At 38.7% G+C, this 18,579-nt stretch overlaps 1 protein-coding gene across 1 annotated transcript in view; it reads left to right on the forward strand.

Annotated features, from left to right (window-relative positions):
* The first annotated feature begins 13,557 nt into the window (after positions 1-13,557).
* The window catches only part of SLC15A5 (solute carrier family 15, member 5), a 35,040-nt gene continuing 30,018 nt past the window's right edge, over positions 13,558-18,579 (forward strand). The window contains exons 1-2 of the mRNA XM_009333017.1: positions 13,558-13,927; positions 15,736-15,958. Of these exons, the coding sequence (XP_009331292.1) occupies positions 13,558-13,927; positions 15,736-15,958 (593 nt within the window). The remainder of the gene's footprint in view (positions 13,928-15,735; positions 15,959-18,579) is intronic.

The following is an 18,579-nucleotide window of genomic DNA, read 5'->3' on the forward strand; positions in this document are numbered from 1 at the left end:
ATTCAACGCCAAAGACTTGAAATCCTAACTACTCTTGGTTGATATATTCCATTTTCTCTCGCAGAGAAGGGCAAACTCTGCCAGACCTACTGAGGGTTACCTGCAAAATCCAGAGGTGAAACACACTATGAACTATGAGAAGAAATAAGTTTTAAAACTTAATATTCAGGCTCAGATCTGCTCAGGATTTTACAACTCCATGAAAGCATGCTTGTGTGACTGCCAAAATCTTTCACTGTGAAAAATATGTATCATGATTTCATCACCAAACTGGAAGCAGCGGCCACTTGCACAGCACACACAAGTGCTATACAGCTGTTTTCATGATGGATCTCTTGCTTGCTGACCTGATTTCAACTGGTGTCAACTCAACACCACACTGTAAACTTCTTTGGATGATTAGAAAACATTCCTCTGAAGTATGCGAACAAACATGAGCTGCAAGCACTGTGTTGGGAAGTTATCTTACAAATGTAACATCTCTGCGGTGGGACTATGTAACTATGCTATTTTTTCTTCTGTCAGATGCCTGAATATTAACAGTTAGTTGCAATCATATTAAACGTCTCCCTGCCATTTTTTTCAGTAGAAAGCATGATTCTTTTCTCTTGGAAGGAGCCAGACCAAGTGATGTGCTCTATCAGCCATAAGTAAATGTAAGAACAGATCTGAATTTCATGTTTATTTTGATGTAATGAGGTATGGTAATCTGGGAGACATAAACTCATTGCAAGTCTTCCATGAAATGTGAACTTGAAATTATGGAAAGCCACTGGAACCAAAGGTGCCTTCCTCATCCCTTGAAACACCTGCCAAATATACTAAATATCTGTCTATATTTTGTAACTGTATATTCCTCTGAAATCTCACTTTTGTATGCCCTGGAAGGATTGTTGGATTTGTAGCACCGGCATCTTCAGAAGATTCCCTTTGCACAGAGCGTACTACATCCCCTCCCTGCTCCTAAGCATGTACCAGACTGCAGACAGCAACTACATACATTTCTGCTGGTTTTAGTGCTTCTGGCTGTCAGAAGCTGCTGGGGCTCTGGGCACTGGAACACGGCGGAGGAGAACTCCCTTTCCCAACTGTCCCAGCTAGCCTCCATCCAGCCTGCAGTGTGGAGAGGGTTAAAAAAATATATATATTCAACTTCACAGAGTAAGTCAGTATTTCAAAATTGTGTTTGTGGCAGCTTTGGAAGAAGACCCCCACACTTTTAAGTTCTCATCAATGGAAACACCCATGCTGGCGTGTTCCAGCTGTTCCAAAGTCCAGCAGTTGGCCTGAGGATCCCAGCCCTGGTAGATGATTAGAGATGTAGGCTCTGGAGCATCTGTGACCCCTGACTTGAAGGCAGTCCAGCCAGCAGGCCGCCATGGGAGTGGCAAACAGCAAGGCAGGCAAGTCTTGCACAAGTCTGGCCTGACAAGCATGAATCTGCCGGATTTTTGCTAATCTGGACCCATGTAGTGTAATTGTTTGATTTTTAAAGAACTGGCATATAAGAAAAATAAATTCTCACCAGCTTCTGTTTTTTTACATTTTTCTTTGCCTCTCCATTCCCCTCAAAGAAAAGGCAGCAAAACTGTAGAAAGGAAAATGAAGAAAAAGGTAGTGATAACAAAAAGGAGTCTGAGAACAGACTGAAGAGGAATAATGATACAGAAATCTCAGTTCCTGCTGCTCTCTGCAGAGGAATAGTACGAGTTTGCAGGGATAGAAAACAGTAAATAAAGGCCAGGTTAAACTGGAGATAAGTAGAAATAGCAGGGTGGAGGAACGGAGAGGATGGGGCAGAAATTAGAGCAAAAGAAAAAAGGTGGAGACTGGAAGGAAAAGGTGGAAGCCAACCTGATTTCCTTAGCTTAGCACTTGGGGTTAGTAGTAGTCTATAGCTCTACCCCTCTACTTCATCCACTCCACACTTTCCACACTCTGCAAAAAGTAAAACTGAGTTTTACAGAAATTCTCATTTCATGGCAATTATCCCCAGAGGAAATCCGTCTTGTGCTTTGAGGTTATTAACAAATTTTATTTTTTGTTTAAAGACTATTCACAATCCAGGAAAAAAAAAGACTGAACAGATTTGCACAGGTCATCCAAAGTTTAACACTTACTATTTTTAAAGTACTTGTCTTAAAGTCTTACTGTTCTCTCAAGTATGTTTGTGGTGTTTTGTTTGGGAACGGGGACTGAAGGGAAATGTGTATAGCAGATAGAGAGATACCGTGGTAGTAAAAGCTAAATGTAATGTTTGCTAAAGCTCTGTTTGCAAGATGCTGAGGTATTGGTCACTTTTACATGTGTGCAGACTGATTTCTTGGGCCACTTCCAGACTTTTTTCTATTATAACCTGAGGTCTTCCCTCCAAAATCGATGCCCACTGTTACGCATGGAGAAAGGCAAGCATTTTGGTGATATGGCTGTGTCATTGTTAAACAGTGCAGCCCGTGTGGTCCCCTTGTGCATCGCTTGGCACCTAGGCTTCTCCTTCACCATTCCACCTCGGCCAGAGGAACTGGGTGAGGAAATTAGGGTGTCCCTTTGCTTTTCTTCTCCTGTCAGATCCTGGTTTGATAACCAAAACCTGGTTTGCATTCCTCCACCTTCATCTCTTCTGCCACAAATATAATTACTTGATGTATGTCTCACTAAGAGATTTCGTATCTAAGATCTTCAAAAAGTCTGTCAAGGAGAAAGCAATAGGGAGGAAAGCTGAGAAACTCAAATGTGGTTTTAGGTCAATGTGTAATATGAATGTGACAAAACTTTACTGATGCACAAACGCTTATGTATCCAATTGTAAAATATGAGCACCTAATACCAAATTTATTTCATTATTATTCCCTCTCTGTATTTCTTTTTGAGTTTAGCCTTTCTCCCTGTAACAGTATCAATTATTTTTCAATAGTGTCTTGCATCCCACTCTTTCTCATCTCTTTTTCAGTACTACCCTTTTCTCTGCTAAATCATCAAAGATATTTTTGTTCTTTTACCTATTGTGGCAGAGTCTGTAAACACAATCTTACAAAGAGAATTTCTAAGTGTAAGCATTTGTGATGCATTTGCACTAAAAGCTTTGAATTGCTATCTTTGATAAAGCTATTTGGTCTGATTATATTGTTTTGGAATCACACATTGAAGCGCACCTTTCTGAAAAATGAATTTTTCAAAATGTAGTATATTGCATGTCTCAAAATGGGGGAGGATTATTTTTAAATACTGTGTAGTCTGTGTAAGCAATTGTATTTCTATCCTGAAATTCACACACCAGCAATTAAGAGTGAAATTTAAAGTTTAGTGCTTAAAAACCAACAACTCCTAATCTTAAAGATGTATCAAATATAAACAAAGTTAATAATAATTATTCTGGTTTTCATTCTCTTAAATTGCTTCCGTGCTTTGAAGACTGCACAGACACATATTGCAGGCGGTTCTTGTATTGAACATGACAAGCATTCTGCGTGAGCGCTGAATAGCGGGTGTAACAGCCATTGATGGTTGTAGTATATTTTTTAAGCAGGAATTGAAAACAATATTTCCAAATACAAATTCGGATCTCATAGACTGCAATTTGGGTGGGAGTAACTATACTTTTGGAAATTCAGTGATGTCTTTAAACTGCCATAAGTAGTCAGGAAAAAGTGTATTCAAGTCATCAAATAATAGCAGAGGCCCAGAAGTACAGCCTGCTATAAAGTTACACAATGTATTGATCTCAGCATTTGAGGCATGGGCAAACCTTCTCTTCGTAAACTTTTGCAGCTGAAGACATCACTACCCTGGGACAGGCATCACAGCACCCACCAATTCCATCAGTGGAAAGGATTATGTAAGCCTTCTTTAATCTGTTTCAGTCAAAATCAATCAGGTTAAATAGTAACTGACGTTGAAAAAGTTAATCCACTATGTTAGGTTGAAGTTAATTATCAGGGTTTTTTTTTTTACCTGCCATGTTCAATGGCAAGACATCCAGAGGACTTAAATATAGATGCTGCACACACTTACACGTTAACAAAATATATTTCCTTACTCTCACACGTCATCAGTGCAAGCCATTGAACATACTCTGAGTCTCCTAATGTCCCTTGATTTTCAAAAGCACCTTCTTGTCAGAGCTGAGCACCTGCTACTGAGAGTGTCAGTGGGCCTTTAAAATCATGCTTCTGCAATAATGATTCCTTAGCCATGACCTTAATTTTTTTTCTTTTAATAGCAATGTACTATTTTCATTCTCTACTAACTTGGTATCTGGTGTCCCTCTCCTTTTTCTAGGTATTGATGGTTTTAAAACAAGGAACTGAACTGCTTTTAATAAAAAAAGCATGCTTTGTTTGAAATGATAGCTAAATCATTTATAACGTGTAACAGACACTAAACTGCCTTGTCTCCAGTAATAAATCAGTAGCATATATGGTGCCTTATCATATTAAAAGACAACTCAGGGTGCTTTAGTATAAGCTGTACAGTGGTTTAAAACTATGTTTTAGTCCAGCTAACTAATGAAAGTCAGAGATAAAATGAGTGAATCCAAGGCTTCCTTCTCTTTTTGCCTGTGTACAGTGTACTCAACCTCTCCATTGCATCTCTTTGAAGGACCATAGGAAGAAAGTACTAGATGGATTCAGTGACAGCATTTTAGTACAGCATTAGTGAAACTCATAAGCAATCAGCTGATGAGTTGGGTTGTGTTGAAATCTGGAGGCATCGGTGCCAGAAGATTGGTGTCTGAGTACATCCCGTGCCTTTCCATGGGCACCAGGCAGCTGTAGCTTTTGCAGATTGATGTGAAGACTGGAGGTGCTGAGAAGACAAACCATTCTTGCATTGAGACCCATATTTAGACCAAGGATTCTGCCTTTTGCTAAGGTTCCTGTGTGCTAGTGGACAAATGTGGAGGCTGTAAAAGTCCTAGAGGTAGATATGGTGAGAGCTAAACCTCTGTGCAGCCCCTTTCTCAAACTCTGGTACAAGGGTACTGGGAAAAGGAACAACAAGGAAAAGAAGATGGGGCCCATGCTACTGACTGAATATGGTGTGCTATCCCAAGCAATGGCTGACTTCCTTGGAAGCTAAATAAAGCCTTTTATGTGACCTGCTGCTGCACACAGACTGTGCTTTCAGAAGCTGTGCATGGAATTCCCCGGAATTATTACTAAAATATTGAGTGTTTGTCATCTGCGTTTGAAAATCAGAATTCAGAAGAGCTGATTGGAACAAAATGTATACATGTATGTCTGCAGACCAATATGCTTCAAACAGCCATATGATGAGGGTGGCCTTTAGTCATTTCTGTGGTCTCATTATGCCATTGTTGTGGTTGAAGAAAATTAACTCTATCCCAGCCAAAACCAGGACAGCCATACAGGGAGAAGACAAGCAAAAAGAAGGCTGATTATTAGGATGCATATACATCTACATATAAACACCTGAAAGTAGCATGATACTCCTCAGCAAGAAGGAAACTCCTAATGACCTGCCTATTTCAAATTAGGGATGAGCCTCATTCCCAGGGGTTTTAGATCTAGAATTCTTATTCAGGTTCATTTTTCTTCACAAAGGTTTCAAAAGACCGGAGAAAATAAAGTAAGAGCTCAACCTGGTTTGTATTGTCTGTAGTATCCTAAGAGACCTTTGGTTTCTTATTTCCATAATTAAAAGTACAGCTGCAGCTACATAGTTACCCTTCCTTATGCTGGATTAGATCCTAGCAGTAGCATTTTGTACTACTTGTAGTTTGCTAGTTCGGTGTGCTGGGACATCAGTCAAAGGTTATTACAATAGTTAAATACAGGCGACATAGAGGCCATGTAGTTGTGTGCCAGAGAAAAAAAGAAGCAGCATGTAGCTTCTCGCTTTAGAAGAAGCATGTGGCTTCTACATTAAATGTCAAACATAAGAGAAAGCTTAAAGAAGTGTCTGCACTTGGGAGATCACATCAGGATCCCAACTTGCCCAGACCTGTTCAGACTGATGGTTTCAGTTCAGATCCACGTCTAGAAGATGTATCCTGAAACCCTTAGCAAAAAACCCCTGGGTTTGGATCATGCTTAGGACAAAATTTCAACCTGTCTGTCTTTACTGCAAGAATAAGAGCTAATTTTGAAACAGTTCTACTGCACATATCCCCACATTAGGAGTGTAACTTCAGTTTCACTCATTTTAGGCAAATTGCTGACACTGGAGAACATTGTACCCAGTACTCCAGACATGCCCTCATCAGTGCCGAAAAGAGTGGAAGGATCACCTCCCTTGACCTGCTGGCAACGCTGACACCTTTCATAAAGACTGACAACTCCGTTAAAAAAACAATTTTAATAAGAAAGTGTTGGCCATTACAAGGAGAAGCATTTTCAATTCTGCCAGTTTCTCCCTCAATCAAGCCACATGAGGTACTGTAGACAGGATCTGTAGTAACTTACAGAGTTTTCAGCTTGCAGACATTCGAGTTTGCAGCTGAATAAATAAAGTTACGTTACGTTCTTTCCTGTACCAGTTTACAAGGCTGAAATGTGTATGAACAGATGAGGGAAATAAAAAAGGTTTCAAGATAGCTATCTGAAACTTTCTGTTATCAACTTTTATGCGATCATCTGTTTATGAGAATTTCATATGGACAGACGATCTGGGTTTCATATGACCATTGACCCATCCTGTGAAAATTTGTGAATTCCAAATATTATTTTGTGGGCAAAACTGAAAACTTTCCAGTATTTCTTTTGCCTTTGTAAAAGGATGCTCTGCCTGCTCTAGCATTCGGCTCTCATTTCCTACCATTCTCCTACCTCCGATGTGCCAAACTGTGCTTTTCTCAGATAGTGTTTTCTCACTCTTGTCTGTTGAGGACTATCTATGTTGTAGACATAATTAACTATTCGTTGACACAGAGCCTTGAATTTGCCTCTCCCCAAATTCCAGGAGAGCAGCCCTAATCTCTAGGTTACAAAGTCAGCTTCCCTACAGCTCATAAAGCTTTATGCAATGTGTTACAGCTCCAGCAGGAGAGATTAAGAGACTATCTGGGCACTGCAGTGGTTGGAAAGCTCTTCAGTGAGGTGGGAGATCTACTGTCAATCCCCTGTTCTGATGAATATTTGCTTCTAAAAAAGATGCTGACATCTTTTCATGGCTTCTCTGAAACCAGTTACGTTGGATCAGGGATGAATTTAGAGCAGAAACTCCACCATCATATAGTACTTACATATGTGTTTTAGAATCCTAACCACAGTCTACTAAATGGACTAGAATATAAATGAACTGTCACTATGGGAGAATAGTTGAAATCATCTTGGATGTACAGATAATATTGTCTCAACTGTGAACCCTGCTTTAGAATCTCATTTCAGTCTGTACCTAAAAATCTATATGTCAAAAGAAAATATCCCGAGTGCCATCTACAAACTATAACATGACACAAAAAAGCCATCTTTCTATATGATAGAGCTACTTCTAATTTTCCCATTAGACCAAACGACATAATAAAGAATATCTGCCAACAACATGATATAAAACCATACCATGCATCATGAAAAATAATTGCAATTCAATTACTCCTGAATTATAAAACCGTCAACTAGGTGCAATAAGACAAGAGCCTTAGAACATATGAAAAACTGCTTAGCATAGATAATTATATGTGTTTGAATAAAATCCCCAAAATAAAACGTGCAGTTTGAAGCAACAGGGTAATCATGCCAAAATAATTCTCATTTATAGCAAAGGTTTGAGGATCAGCAATTTTAAAACCGTCTCCCTGAAAAAAAATTATGGAAGTAAATTAGCAGAACTTTCTCACTCATAGAGGGCACAACCAGCAACTGGGCAAGAAACTATTTTTTTTCCTCTATCTTCTTCTTGCTTAGATTCTGCTTTGGCAAAGTATTTAATGTTGCTGCTCAGAATTACAGAATTGTTGAGGTTGGAAGGCATCTCTGGCAATTGCCTAGTCCACCCCACCTGCTCAAAGAAGAGTCACCTACCTACAACAGGTTGCTCAGTGCTGTGCCCGGTTAGGTTTTGAATATCTCCAAGGATGGAGACTCCAAAACCTCTCTGGGCAACCTATTCTGGTGTTTGACAACCCCAGAAGTTTTTATGTGTTTAAATTGAGTTTCCTGTGTTTCAATTTGTGCCCATTGCCTCTTGTCCTGCAGTTGGGCACCACTGAAAAGAGACTGGCTCCGTCTTCTTTGCACCCTCCCTTCAGGTATTTATATGCATTAATAAGATCCCCCTGAGCCTTCTCTTCTCCAGGCTGAACAGTCCCAGCTCTCTCAGCCTCTCCTCATATGTGAGATGCTTCGGTCCCCTCATCTTCATGGCCCTTCACTGGATTCACTCCAGTATGTCCATGTCTTGTACTTTCTTGTACTTGCACTTTCTTAGGTGCTGTGGAAAAAGCTGCCAGAAAGTTTTGCTTCCTGGCAGTTCTGTGCTTTAGCCACACTCCCTGCTTGAATAGGAGAAAGAGAGAGAAAAAAATTACACTGGGGAAAAAGTAGGATTTGGGGAGAAATGGCTACAACAGTCTTTTGTAGGACAAGCAGAGAAAAGAAAGCTTTTTGCAGAAGAGGTCCCGTCTGCACTCTCCACAGGGACCTCCTGGGCATTCTTGAAAGAGGATTTGATTCTTGGTATGTTACCTTTTGTCAGAATGAAGAAGAAAATGGCTTTCCCACAACATTTTTAATTATGACTAAACAAGGAAAAATAAACAAATATACTTCTTAAAATACAGCTTTTGTCTAAATTAAAAGTCTCACCCTGCTTGCACTTTCACAGACAAAAGTTGCCATGGAACAAGACCGGCATTAGGTCTATCCTGCAGCAAGACAGAACTGGGCTAAGGTTCCTGGTTACATCTGGCTAAAGTGTGGAAAGTTTTGCAAGAATACTTACCAAAGAGAGAATAAAATTATTCAAACATGATGTGGTACCATAGTCCCAGAACTTCCCAGAGATTTTTCTCATTTAATCAGTAATTTTAAATAACTGGTTATTTCATAGATGCTATTTTTCAGCCTTCAAAGTGTACTTTTATAATGTTTAATAGATCTTTATAAAATATAAAACAATTTTATTTGAGTAGATTTGCTAATCTAACAAATTTCACAAATAAGCTTTCTCAACCTCCTGTTGACTACATTTCAGTTTCTTAATTGACTTTTTACATTATTTACAGAGCACTTGGGGTTTGTGTGTATTTGTTCTTTTGGTATGTAGTCAGACAAATATTAGTCAGCGTTTTTAGTGCTGCTGCTGAGGTTCTTCGGAAGCATCAGATACAGGTTTCAAATGCTGTGAACTCCAAAAGAAGCACCGTCATATTCTATCCCAGTTCTGATTCAAGGCTATCTGCACAGCAGCCAGAGTACTCCGATACTGTAGTGATAGGCAGTGCAGAAATCACTAAAATGGTTGTCTGAGGTAAGTTTTTAAATAGAACTTCCATTATTCCCCCATGAAATAGGATATAGGGCATAGGAAATAAGACATTGTCCAAAGTGACACCTAAAGATAAAAGAACAAAAAAGGGTGACAGAAAAAGGCAAAGAAAGTTCATACTGGAAGTTCAATCTATTTTTTTGAATATGAACATTTGCTTTACCCCTTCTACAATTAAACTGTCCTCACAGCCATTTTGAAGTCCTGTGAAGCACATTCACGAGTGGCAGGTCATCTCCAACCTGTACAAGATCACGGCTTCCAGCACTTGTTTTTTATGCCTCAAAAGACTTGTAATTTGCATTTGTTCATTTTCCCCCTACTATAGATGTAACCGCAGGGAAGGAAAAGAAGAGAGAAGGATATACCTAATATCAGAGTGCAAAAGAAGAGAGAAGGATATACCTAATATCAGAGTGCCTGACCCTTTCTCTGAAGCCACACATTGCCCTAGATGAAAGCAAGCATGGGCAGTACCTGCAGAAAGCGATGGTTAGCTACCCTTGCTGAAGGACATCCTGCAGGGATCACACTTGTGCTGGTAACTGCTACTATGTGTTAAATTGAGCATTTCTCATACACATAAGAGAAGTAAATTAAAGTGGTGATTCTGAAAAGCATGAAGTCTAGTCTTAGCTTGTGCTTTTACCACATCTCTCTTTTCTGTCACTAGCCTTGTAGCTCTTCTAATTAGTCACCTGGAGTTGTAGCGAGACACTTGGTGCCAGAACCATTCCTCCAAACTTGTCTTTGCAGCATCTTCCTGCTTTCTCCCTTTCTGTCATCCAGCTTTGAGCTGTGTTTCTTTCCTGTGGCTGCCTGCTCAACCTACCACCTTGGACCTGTGTTTACACCATCAGGCAGCAAACCCCAGGCATGTTTGCCCCTGTTTGGCAATGCTCTCCCCCAGAGCTTTTGCTCTGCCTTTCTAATGTCTTTGAAATTGCAGTCCTCAGGTCAGTGGTCATTGAGCCAACTTCTCAACCCATGCAAGTTAATGGGAATCCTGGTGCTAACTAGAAAGATTTGACCCATGTCATTTTTTATTTACAATGTCAAAATTGTTGTGTTGCACTGTCAATCTATGTCAATTAGGCTTCCCCCCCAGATATTTAGCAGGAACCACAGCTGCCGCTATGATGAAGGGTAATAGCTCTCACATGTTCTTTAAAAGAGTAAGAGTAAAGCTGAATTAAATTTGCTAAAACATTAGAGAGACTGACCCTTCTAGAACATAAACAGAGGTCGAGAGCCACTACTGCCTTTTAGCCAGAGGAACTGTTGTGCTGGACACTGAAGTTCTGCCTCTTCAATTTCAATAAATTACCCCTATAATAAAAACACTGACAACAACTGTCATTTGTCGGAGAAAATTAGGAGAAAACTTCAGTTCCAACCTGTCCAACTTCATTCATTGCCTAATGCTGATCCATAGGATCTAGTATGGGTAGAAGTAACCTTCTGCCTTGGTTGATAGGCTATCAAATAGCAACTCTCTTATTAATGGCCAGACCTCTAGTGAGCTGAAACTGTCATGTTAGAGTGAGTATTTTTATAAACCTCTCCCCAAGATCTGACTGTCCCATTTTGAGAGCTATCCTTTAAAGAAGATTTGTTTAAAAAAATACACAAAGTCCTTACTGGCAGACAGAGGTACTGCCAGAAGAAGGGCTGGATTTTGAAATAGCAGTTACTTGGTGCAGCTAGTTTCTAGCTGCCTCAGTATATATAAAGCTCTACATATGTTAACGCAAATAATAGAGTTTTTCATCAGGCATTATGCAGTCCTACTACTTTGTGTATTAAGAATAAGTCAAGTCAATGCCAGGTGATTAAACTAGGATTCAACTAAAACCATGTCAAGTAATTAGATAGACCACCTATAATTGCTGCAGAAGTGATTAAAAAATCAATAAAGATCGTATTGTTATATGAAGTTGCATATTCTCTTAGCGTTGAGCATGCTAACTTATGTACTGATTGTGATCTGTGACTATCATAACCACCACACCCATATTAGTCACATACAAAGGCAATTCAAAAGTAACAATGAAAATCACCCACCTCCTGCTTTCTATGGCATTTATAAGGCTCAGTCAATTATTTCTTTTCCCTAGCTTGTAACCCAAAATTAGGGTAAATGAAACCACACGAGGACTAAGATGCAGCCATCCCAGCTAGTAACCCTGCTGTCTCTACTGGTTCCCATGATATGATTCACTTTGAATTGCTAGCACCCATGAGAACAGGTAAACTTTGCAGTCTTTTAAGAAAAATAATTTGTAGAAAAAGAGACTATTTTACATTGAAATGTCTATAGGAGCAAGAGTGTGTTTATCCTGGTATTTTCTGTCTGATTGTAAAATAGGGTCATATTTCCTTAAAAAAAACCCCAAAGGGTAATTTTCTTCATGAACAGTGAGATGAGTGGCTTCATGCAGCAGAAGATATATGTGTCTTTTAGTCCAAAAATTATCATCTCTCTTGTTTTGATTTGGGATTGGCTTCATTAGGCTTTGATGGAGAAGCTCAGCTGAGTTACAAGTGATTTCTAGTATGGATTTCTCTGGTTAGTTCATCCAAATGAAGATCATTTTAGCTATCATAGATCAGAAGACAAATAGTTCTTGGCATGCTACAAGTCACAGCTGTTTTCATCCCTAACTGGATGTTTCTGAAAACTAGAAGTTCTTTCGTATCTGAGTTCTTGCTTTAGACTCGTACTAGATTAAAAAAAAATATGTTTCAGAATTATTTTAGGGAGCAATCTGTTGCTACTTAAATTTAAGCTTCAGAGCTTCTAGGCTTTGTGTGTGCATCACAGTTGCTTTAGAAACAAGCTAGGGAAGTAAACCAAAACTTAACAGCAACATTCAGAGATTTTTTTTTTTTTTTTTTTTGAGGTAGTCTTGGAATCTATCTTTATCCATACTGGTTATATACTATTGTGCATCTGTTTTGGGATGTAGGAGCTCTTATATACTAAATAGATCTGAAGAGGTAAAATTTGAGTAGTTATATGGACGGATGGAAACAAACAGCAGAGCCTATGTCTCAAAAAATGCCACCAGGGGCGTTGAGAGCTCTATTTAGAGAAACAGGCCTGATTTACCACTGCCTTGTAACATGTGTATGCATTTGCATTTGTGCAAAATAAATGCAGAATGCTTCTCATTCTTAGTTGGGAGTATTTTGAACAGGTGTTAGTGATCTAAATGAGCTCCACAAAATGGAGAAACTGATCTGGGAAATCTGAAAACTTCTCTGTGGCTCAGGTTGCAGGAGCATTATAAAGCTAAGTTTGGCTCTTCCTAATTTCTTTTCAAGCTGGTGATTGCTTTTGGTTGATATGAGAGAACACATCATTTGTGCCCCTGCCCCTTGTGATGCATTGTAGCTCTGGTGCAATATCTGGCTAGAGAAACAGTTCTGGTTTAAGTTGCTTTTGGATTGTTTTTTTTTCTTTGCTAATACATTCAACTTACTTTTTTTTTAAATTTGCTTTTCTAACCTAAATGTAGTAGCATTACTTATTTTTACAATTAACTTTATCTGAATTTCAACCAAAAATAACAAGAAATGTAATAATGATTAGATATTGTTAACCTTAAAAAAAAAAAAAATCCTTCTCTTTATCTCTACTTGCAGTTTTTCACTTGTTGCCTAATTAAAGTATCAGATTATTTTAACCAAATTATTTTCTTGATCTATTATTTGGATTCTTCTGAAAATGTTAGCTTTCCTGTGTATTGAAACCTTTATCTTTAACATACAGATGGAGTTGCACATACTGTATTGGATTCACATAATTTAACAGGTAATATAATTCTGGGGAAAAATCTTGTTCACCCCCAAATGGACTAGTTAAATAAGCAGATTGAGTTCCTGAGTTGCTAAATTGAAATATTGATATAGCTCTCTGATTTTTTTTTTATACTCTTTGATCCTATATGTAATGTTACAAAAGTGACAGGTGCCCTAAGAAATTGTAGTAGTGAAGTGTGGAATTCAAAACGAGAGTCTTACCAGTTTGCTAATTACAGTGGAGGAGAACAGAAGTATACCTATAACTTAAGCTGCCCTACTCAGTCGTACTGAAAAAAGACAAGCATGCCTGGTGCAGACAGAAGAGATATGCGAGAGAAGCAGCTTTTGAACCACACGGCAGACGAGGAGCAAAGACCGTTACCTGGGAGAAGCAACCATGCTGGAAGCCTGTCTCAATCTGAGAAGAAGCTCCAAGAGGCTATTTGTGTGCTGCTGGTGGAGCTGTGTGAGCGATTCACGTTCTTTGGCATTGTCTGCAACATGATCCTCTTCTGCACTGTCAAACTTGGCTACCACAACTACCAGGCAGCTATTGTCAATATGTGCTTTGTAGGCACCTCCATGTTGACGCCAGTGCTGGTTGGCTGGCTTGCCGAATGCCTTGTGGGGAGGATCAAGCTTGTGTGCATCTGCATGTTTCTACACTTCCTAGGTAGGTGACGCCCTGGTGACTATTTCATGTTTTAGTAATTCTGTTGCAGAAATGCATTATTGAGCACTGTGTTTGAAATCTAACAATTTTCTCCAACCTTGTGGCCACCTTCTCTAACAGCTAATTACTTAGTTTCTCCTCTACAAAATGCACTGCAGTATTTTTGCCTATGTACTTTTGTGAGGCAGTGCTTTGAACAAGACTAAGGAACATTTGCATGTGCATCTTGTGGATAGTTGGTGCACAAACTTGATTCCTCTAAAGTGGCTTAGCTATTTAGAACACGGATGCTCAACTCTTAAAATTGGTTCCTTTAACAAGCATCTAAGGTTATCAGTGTTTGGGGCAAATGAGAGGCTTTAGTCATAGAGGTAGTTTGAGAGAGAGTTTGGAAACTGTTTCCCAGCTGTTGGTAGTAAGATTTTTATTGTATTTAAAGGTATATGACTGTTGTATTTGGGCAAGAGAGAAAGATGTATTTAAGCACATACCAGTATAAACAAACTTTGCCTTAAGTAGGGAGGCTGTATCCTAATACCTGCATTGAGAGCCTGCTTTCTGTTAGCACGTTCTGAATCTTCCCCATGTGTTATTCTGGAGATCTTTTACATAAAAAACACTGTTCAAACTAAGTATGACTGTTCTGTAGCAATTAATGCATCTCAAAGCCGGGGGTTATTCTGTCAACTTAAACCAAGCTGATAGAAATAGTTTTTACTTGGACCAGTTGTTGGGCATAAGCAAGTCTGACTTCTGCAATAGCCAGCCACGTTGTTATTTAGACATGCAACAAAGGAAGGAAAAAATCAGTCATTCCTGAAATGTTCTTGAGCTGATTGCAAAACCATTGTGCAAGCAGCCTGGAAAAATGATTGCTGTTACGTTCCACTGTTTCTCCCATGGGCTTCTGGTTTGGAATCTCCTTCTGCCACTTGTCCTTTCAATGCATATCTTAAAGTAGAAGACTGGCGACACAAACAGAATTTGATGTATTTGGGTATTGTTTTAACCAGAACTGGGTTTTTTTGGAGATAGATCACTAAACATTTCTGACGTTAGTAGGGTTTGATGCACAGTTGTAGTCTTAGTCATGGCTAATGTTGGTGTTGTTGACACATCAATATATTTTGAGTTTAGTCTCCAGTTACAACCTGGAGAATCCGTAGCTGATTAAATCCAAAAGACTTGCTTTGCAGACTAGAGGTGGTAAATGCAATTCATGGCAGTGCTTCTATAGGTAAAGTTTCTGAAAATCATGTGTTTTCCATGAAGCTGCAGCAGAAAAAAGGAAAATTTTCCACAGAAGTTTTGAGAATTTATTTGTTAAATTGTGATTCTCGTTACAATTCTGGGGTTTAAAGAAGATGCAAAAAAGGCTACATGCCACCATGGGGTGGGGTGTTTTGGGGGGTTTTTTTGGCTGATTGGTGGTACATCAGCTGTAGTTACGTGTTTTGACTGGTGCCCTCTGGCAAGTGGAGAGCTACTGCCCTCTATGCGCAGGCAGTGGGGAAGGCCAGTGAGATGAGTGATGTTTCCAGAGCGAGCTCTTCAGTGCTGAATCCTTACAAGCATTTCAGAGGAAGATTGCTTTCTTGGAGGCCCTTAGTGGTCTTGCCTTACTATATATAGCAATGTCCAGAAAAGTTCTGCCTCTCTACAGAATTAAGACTCTCCTTCTTTGCACTCCTCTGTTGTGTATCCTTGATTTTTCACTCGTCTTTTCAACATAACTGCTTAAAAAATATGTCTTATTCATCAGTCTGATTCTAATCCGTTTCAAATGGCAATTTTCTTTCCAATTCCAGGCACAGCCCTATTACCTGTTGTGGCATTTCCCTTTGAAGATATTTACATTGACAGACGACATATTCTTCATACGCTAACCAAAAGGGAGCAGAAAATAGTATTCTACTTTGCACTACTCACAGCTAGTCTGGGAATAGGAGGCATAAGAGCTATAGTTTGTCCATTAAGTGCATACAACCTTGAGGACTGTGGACCAAAGGAACTCCTTTCTTTTTTCAACTGGTTGGTAACTTAATGTCAGCTAAATATCTGTTGGGGATGATAGAGCATTGCCTTGAAATTCACTGCTGACTTACAAGGCAGATTCTACAGATGGTGGGTTTCATGTTTTGTTTTTAACTGCAAAACATTTAGATTTTGGAAGAGTTTCCAAGAATTTCTGTAAAAAGTTTTCCTAAATTTTTCCTTTTGCTAGGACCAGTATCATCTATTTTGGCCTCCTACAGAAATCTTCAGTCAGAGTTAGGATGAACTGATTTGCCCAAATCCTCACAGACTTAATAGCCTAGTTGCTGTTAGAACAACATATTCTATTTGGTTTTCTACCTTTAACATGGCTATCCTTTTAGGATATTTTGCTGTTACTCCCTAACTAACAGTGGCAAAATTCAATGGTATATTAGAATTTACATCAGAGTAAATATTTAGCAATGACAGGCAGCAGTAGAGTCTGCTAATTTGTTGGAAGTAGGGATTGCTTGTAGTCTCTAACTGCTCAGCTCAGTGGTAGGGATCTCCTGTATAGTTTCAGCTCTGTTCGTGTGAAGTTTTGGCCTCAGATAAACCACTTGACATTTGTGTTTCGGTTTGAATATTTTAAAGCTTTTAAGAAAACTTTGAGGAGAAATTGCTCCTAAAATGGTTCTTAAAAAGCAAAATTTTTTCATGTTAACTGTTTGTGTCTCTCAATGTGTCAGAGAGGTCATTTTTTATGATATGTTTGCCTTTATTTACCAATTCTGTAGCACTATACAGAGTGCTATATACATTCACCTGTACCTTCTGGTTGAACTGTGGAGTAAGGATCAAAGAAATCACAGTAGGAACCTCCAGATTCCTCCTTTGAGGCAGGGGGAAATAAGTCCTAAACTGCCCCCTTTTCTCTTCTTTCCCTGTACATGCACAGTTATTAAAATCAAAACTGAGCACATTTGCATATTGACAATGCAATGCTGAAGAATCAATGAAGATCTTAGTGAATCAGCTCTCTTTTCCTTTGGGAATGGCTTTCCTGGCTATTCTTTTTTCCTCCAATTATGTTAATATCAAAGAGTTTTGAATTAAATCCAAACTTCAATGAATAAGGCAGCTTTAGCAAAGGTGGATGAGACTGTTCAGTTCCTTAGAGCAGATTCTGCCTCCTTGACCTGCCCATAGGAGAGAAGAAAAAAAAAACCTTCCTTTTTACTCTATTCTGAGTTTTAATCCTTAATTAGCAACATCATTTTGATTAAATAAGACTCTGGGGGATTAAGACTGGAGAGCAATCAGTTGTTCTGAAAGGTAGCTCTGGAGAATTTATTGTACTGTGGTCTTAGCCATTCAGAATTGTGTTTAATCAAAGTGACATTTCTCAGTGTTGATTACAAAGGAGACATAATACGAATAAAAAGTTCCTTGGGGGAATCCAAATGGGTCAGTTCTTGGGACTTTGGAAATATCAAGAAAGGCACATGTGCGATTAAAAAAAATTTAGTAATTTTTACACTGGCAGTCAAGGAGGGACTATTTGATTGCAATCTCAAGATTTAGAAAGTGGGGGTTTCATTCTTGGCATTCTTAATCTCACTAAAACCTCTCGGATTATAATCATTTTCTTTTGGTAGGTACTTGTCACAGGACTGATTTTTAAAATAATATAAAATGAGATGGTTGCATACTCTTGGTAAGTGAGAATCTGTGTTCTTAGCCAAGTTCTATTTAAACGATCAGAATTATTGGGTTAAAAGACCCTGTAGTTACCTGTTGTCTAATTCAATCCTTGAAGAAGATTGCTTTGCACATATAGGGCCTGGTTCTAACCCCTAGTATGAACTATGAGTCTGACCTTTTAAATAAACAGAATATAGCAATGCTAAGTGAAGAAGGGACTCGGATTCTGCTGGACTAAGTTTCTCTAAGGATTTCTGCTTTTCTAAGGTTAAGGTTATGGACTGGTACTATTTTTGCAGCAGGAGAAGTAAATTCTGTCTATGGGAGTAGAGAATGAGAGCAAAGGGTACAATCCAGACTAGGGATGAGAGTTAGCAGTGTTATGTCTTGTCTTACTGATCTGCTGTAAAAAAAAAAAAAAAATGCAGAGAACACGGGACCAGTATTTATCTTCTTTCCTTTCTTCCTTCCTATCTTATGTCTCTTCTAAATAATTTTTCTTTCCATATACTTCAGATCAGTTTCTGCTGTTATCCTGGACGCACTTTACTTTGACTTTTTAAAATGGTTTTATACCCCTTTGGGTTTTTTTTTCCCCCCACCTTGTCTTTGCAGAGAACTCCATAGTGATTCTGAAAAAAATTACCTCCTCCTACAAAGCTGTAGTACAGAAAAGTATATAGCTTGGATACTGGTCCATACATGGAATATCTGGGTCTGACTTTGGATAAATCAAAACTTAAATTGTGAGAGCTAGGCATGCTTAAAAAATAAAAGCAAATAATATTTCAAGTGACAGGAAATCTACTGAGTCTTCAAAATTAATCTAAAAAGTGACAAAAGGTCAATTTTAGAATACTTTCATATATTTTACTTGATCTCAGATTGTTTCATTCAGCAGGTTCATCTCAATTGTTACATTAAGTAAAACTTTTTGAATACTGTATAAACATAATAAATACTTTTAAATA

This window comes from Pygoscelis adeliae, unplaced genomic scaffold (genome assembly GCF_000699105.1).
Source record: "Pygoscelis adeliae isolate BGI_AS28 unplaced genomic scaffold, ASM69910v1 Scaffold38, whole genome shotgun sequence".
Lineage (NCBI taxonomy): Eukaryota > Metazoa > Chordata > Aves > Sphenisciformes > Spheniscidae > Pygoscelis > Pygoscelis adeliae.